The 5739-nt window shown below is 53.5% G+C and overlaps 1 protein-coding gene across 1 annotated transcript in view; it reads right to left on the reverse strand.

Annotated features, from left to right (window-relative positions):
- LOC106821419 (sodium- and chloride-dependent glycine transporter 1-like) overlaps positions 1 to 5739 on the reverse strand; it is a 45609-nt gene that overhangs the window by 6550 nt on the left and 33320 nt on the right. Inside the window, exon 11 of the mRNA XM_014826207.1 lies at positions 781 to 912. Coding sequence (XP_014681693.1) covers positions 781 to 912 — 132 coding nt within the window. The remainder of the gene's footprint in view (positions 1 to 780; positions 913 to 5739) is intronic.

Genomic DNA, 5739 nt, shown 5'->3' on the forward strand with positions numbered 1-5739 from the left:
AAACACAGAGATCCGGCCAGGGGTTTGTTGCGCGTATGCCCGGGGGCGCCCGACGCAGCCGCCCCGGAAGTCCGTACCCAGGGTACGTTCCGGCAGTCACCCTGGGAGCATAGACCCTAATCAGGCAGAATCCACGATGCTCGCTGCTAGCACGTGTGCGAGAGCCTCAATCCGATTTTCTCGCATCGAATGGCTCAATCTTGGATTTTGCTACCTATAAAAATGCTAAATAACTTCTTAGTTTTGTCACACTAGGAGATAATTCCTATCTCAAAAACAACAATCTCCTACTCTGACCAGGGACCATAGACGAGTACAAAAATATCCCTGCCTGATGCAGGCTTCAACCTAACTTCAGCCAACATGTTATAGGAGTCGGTAGGTAAAATCTAATCGGCGGCATTTGCTGCCATAATAACGCAAGCGGCATCTTTAGGAAAATAATCCTGCGTAAACATCCACACGCGAAGAGAAAATACACGCTGAAACAACACTGAGGATTTCTGGCTGAGTGCCAGTGAATGATATTTGAGCTGTCATCATTCACACTAGTGTATACACAAGGTAGGCCAAACCTAGATGCAAATAGACTCCTCTATCATATGGATGGCTATAGATGTGCTCGTTTATTCACATCGTGGTTTTTCTGCAACGTGTCGCCACGGCGCCAAAAACTCAGAAGAATTATCAAACGAAACCATGCAAACAAATGATTCCATATCTCGCTCACCGAACGGTTACCTTTAGTTTTGTGCCGACAAATGGCACCGCTGTACTTACCCTTGAGCAGAGAACGAGGCCAAGGAGATAGCAGACGCTGCAGCTGCCGATGACGACAATCCACTTGCGCTTGCGGAAGAGATGTGGGAACCCATCGGTGATGGTCGTCACCACTGTCTGCATGATCGTGAACTGTGAAATGGATGAGGTCAGAGGTCACTTGGAGTTCGTGTCACGAGGTCACATCAACACTAAACATTTTAGTACCTCGCAAAGCAACAAATCATTCGATGACTTGTTGAGAAGTTTAATTATGGAGATAGATATTTCAAATTGTTAAAAAAATTCACTTTGAAAATCGAGATTGAATTTGTTTTCATAAATTGTTATGCTTATATTGATAGACATGTTACGTTTACGATAAAAAAAAAACATGAATAGAGTTTTTATATGTTAAAAAAGCATATTTCTAACACTATCTAATGAAAAGAAAAATAATTGCCCTAATAATGATTTTTTGTTATAGATCCTACTTATAACTACATATGATATTACATCTACAATATTAAAAGGTTTCACTAATTAAGCCAGTGTATACCACCCAACTACAAATCTCTGATTAGATCGATAGAACTGTCACATTGCTTCTATCGATGGCAGCGCAGCACGGCGCAGGCATTATGTTAAAGCAGAGCGTTTTCAGTAGGAACTAAGAATGAGATAGTTGTGTTGGCAAAGTACGAGAGAACTTTTCACTACGACTCATCAAAACTGCGCCATAGTTTGCAAGTTTAGGCAAACTTCCCTGACTTAAAAAAGAAAACAGCCAAACTTTGATAGGTACGATAGACATTTTTCCAAATTATACTGCTTACGAAAAGCAAACATAGATTTCAACCAGTAATAGACATCATGGTAGACAATTCTTTTACTAGGAAGTAACTCGACAAAAAAAACAATGACCGTGTTCGGTAAAGTTCAAAGCGAAAAGTTCTACCCGCTTATACATGTCAGTGACATCTAGTATGAGCCGAAGCACAAACAAGCGACAAGGAGATAAGGTGTGACGGTGCAGCAGCATATCATCAAGAGCTAATAAATAGCGTGTGTAGGTGGGTGTGGGTGTTTATTAGCTCTTGATATCATCAGGAGTAGATAATAGTGAAATCCTATTATCTACTCCTGATATCCTCTATCTAGCGAGAGATCTTTATGATGGCATCGCGGGCAGCTGTCCGCACATCCGCACCACCGGCGACGCACGACATGTACAGCCCACGACCCGCTGCGCGCTCGCCACACCGCAGTGCAACCGATGCGCAGCGCCCACGCATGTAGCATCACACCCGGCCCATCCCACAGCCACGCGACGGGCCCTGCGCCACGACTGCTACAGCGCGCACACGCGCACTCACTGACGAGCATGCAGCTAGCACACCCCAAAACAACCCACGACGCCGCGGGGGCACGCCATGTAAGCAGCACCCAAGCCGACGACGCGACACGCGGCAACGGGAAATGTTGCACAGACGCCATCCACCCCACCCAGCCGCGCACGCACGCGACGGGCCACGCGCCCCCGCACGCGTCACGGCCGCGACGCACGGCACGCGCACACACACCGCGCAGCACACGACAGCGCACAGCGACAGCACAGCACCACAGCGGGCCACACACAGCCAGCAACACCACGGAGCAGCGCATAGTATCACGCCACACGCCCACCGCACGCGGCACGACATGTTGCACCGGAGCGCGTGAGCGTGCCACACCCGACACGCCGGCACGCACCGCATGGCACCCACCGCACATCCGCACACCCCACGCCTACTGCATGTTAGCACACACACCGCAGCAGCCGCACGCCCGGCCGCGCACGGCATGTACACACAGCGTGCACCCACACCGCCAGCGTCACCGCATGTACACACATCTATCCCGCACCCACCGGCCACGGCATGGTACAGCACACAGCGGCTCCGCGCGCACAACGCCACGCCGACGGCCAGTGCTGACACACACATGCCCGGGCGTGGCCACACACAGCCCACGCGCCACCGCAACGGCATGTCACACCAGCCACAACCGGCACACCCCCACCGGGCCCACGGCATGTACACGCCACGACCCGCACCGCAGCGCATCTACACACACACCCACACGCGCGACGCACTGCGCCGACCGCCGGCGCGGCGCCGCGCGAGCAATGTACACAACACGCGCAGCGGGCCCGACGGCCGCAGGCGCACGCATCGGTACACACACAGGCCGCACAGCCGCACACGCGCGCGCATGTAACACAGCGGCACCAGCAGCCAACAAACGGGTCATGTAACACGCACGCAATGTAACACCGCACACGCCGTACGGACACGCATGTAACACACAGCCCGCAGCCCCACGCCGCACGCCACCGCATCGTACACTCGCCACACCGCACGCACGGCATGTACAGCAGCACCCCCGCACCACGCCACGCACGCAAACAATTGTACACAGCACCACCCACACACGCCGGGCATGATAGCACCGCACACCGCACGCACGCCATGGTACACTCACACGCGGCACACGCACGCACGGCATGCAGCAGCACACCCACACGACTCCACGCACGCATGTACACGGTCCACCGACCGCTAGCGCACGCCATTGTAGCACACACACGCCACATCCCACGGCACGCATGTACGCGCCACAGGCCCGCACGATCGCCACGCACCCGCAGTGTACACGCAGCGCCGCGAGCCGCGCCCGACCCCACAGCCCCCGCGGGCCGCACGCACAGCATGGTACAACACGCCGGCCGTGTGCGGCCTCGGGGTCCTGGCGAGCGGCGCCGGCCCTGCGCCCACACCCGCACACACCCACGCACGCAATGTCAACGCTCCACACGCCACCGGACACGGCATCGCTACCACCCACCCCGGCGCCGCCCACCACCGCACGCACGGCATGTACACACACAGCGCGCGGCCCACACGCCACGCGACAGCAATCAGCCGGCACACACTGACGTGTATGCACCGGCCGCAACACTATGCAAACGAAAAGCTATTAGTGCGCAGACATCGCCGGAGGTTTAGAAGAAACTCTACAGCTAAATCCAAGTGAAGACTGAAGTATGAGAAACTACAGGCTGAACCGAAAGCATAATGTGTTCCCTAGTTAATGTGCACACGGCTCCGTCCAGGGTTCATGCGAAACACAAGCAGACACCGAGTCTTCCAGGCGTGACATTATGTACATGCATGCATAATAGGGACATAAAGGATAGCACTGGTGCAATCACTGCCAAACGCTAAACAGAAATTAAACTAAGATCTAGCATACGGCGAAGCTCAGCACGCTGTAAAGGAGAGGGCATTCGTGGCATTGAACAGCATCGCAATGCCAAGCGACAGCTCAAGGTACGCGGCGAATGCCGCCGTGAACCCTGGCGCGGCGCGTGAGCATAACCAAACCCGGCCTGCAGCCGAAATTCCAACTAATAACTATCGTTTCCCAAGATGAGTCACACTTTTCACTATAATGCACTGCAGCTATGCCGTCCCGGGTATCAATTCTAGCCGCGGTAACAGCCAGTCAGCCCGTAATAGAGAAAGAAGCCGGCCAACGGGCCTTACCTGCAGTGCAATCCTCCGCACAGTACTACAGCGTTCTACTCTCTGCCCCTTCATGCATGCTTTTTTATAGCTAGCTATTATACTCCTAATTGCTCCTATGTGTTGCCTAAATCGCTCGCCATTATCTAAAAGCTGCAGCCTAGCCCTCGCATGTAGTAGTGTCGCCCCAAGCGGGGCATCTGATCCATCGCTATTATTGGCCGCTAGCTACTAAATAAATATTCTATTACCCGTAACTGCCATGTAGTGCGAGCTGAAGACGGCTTGATGTTACATTCACCTACGCCGGCTATATCTCGGACCTCATGCTATCTATCGGGTTCCTTCGCTGCACTACAGCGTCCTTTGATTTACACTACACTACCTGCTATACTCCCTCGACTGCCACTGCCTGATTCTATCGGGTTCCTTCTGGCACTAGCACGCCGTCGCTTGATGTTACATACACTACGCGCTATAGCCTCGACTCATGCTAATCTATTCGGGTTTCCTCTCGCGTGCACTACAGCGTCCTTCTAATGGCTGCGCATTATTACGCTACCATAGGGGGCGGGCCACCCGTGGTTATTAACATTCAGGCGACAGTCGCTGCCGGTGGCATGCCCCTCGCGGCCTGGCCAGGTCGATCAGCACGGTGAGCCGCCACCCATGGCTGCGTTCATTTCGTTACACAGGGCGCAGCACCAGCCCCGCGTATCTGCACGTCTAAGGGCGAAGTGGGCAGGGTGTGTAGGCACAACGGCAACCTGTGAATGCGCGCATGCCGGCCAGGGTGAGGATCATGTGAAAAGAAGAGGATTGGACGGGCCACAGAGCCGATATGAGGCAAGCCGTGTCAAGTGCTTCTGGTACGCGATAAATGCGCAAGCTCCAGCGCGCGCTATAATGCAACAGGGCAAAAAACACGGGTGCATGAAAACTAAATGAAGGGCCCAGCATCGCGTGCTATAGCGTCGCCGAAAGTGACGAGGTGGTGGTCCGGGTGGGCAGCAAGGGGACGCTGGAATCGCGCGTGATGTGATCATCGCTGGTTCAACACTGTGATGTGGGGCACAAAATTTAACAAGCAGCACGACAACCACAAAGGTCCAACAAGACAGTAACACTCGACGGCACTAGGCTGCATTGCCAACGCCAGTGGACGCTTGTTAACGACCACCACCAGCATCACAGTTTGCCTACCGTTTTTTGTAGAGTCTGAGATTTCATGACCACTTTGCGCGATACTTCATGGGCACACGTACCAACACATACCTAGACAGCCACGATATTGTAAATTATTCATGACGTTTCTACAAACAGACCACTGGAACCTAATCTATATGCAAGCTTGTTAGGTTAGATAATATCACAGGGACAAAATACGGCATTTCCTATACATCACAAGCTGTAT

Source organism: Priapulus caudatus, unplaced genomic scaffold (assembly GCF_000485595.1).
Source record: "Priapulus caudatus unplaced genomic scaffold, Priapulus_caudatus-5.0.1 Scaffold72, whole genome shotgun sequence".
Taxonomy (NCBI): domain Eukaryota; kingdom Metazoa; phylum Priapulida; class Priapulimorpha; order Priapulimorphida; family Priapulidae; genus Priapulus; species Priapulus caudatus.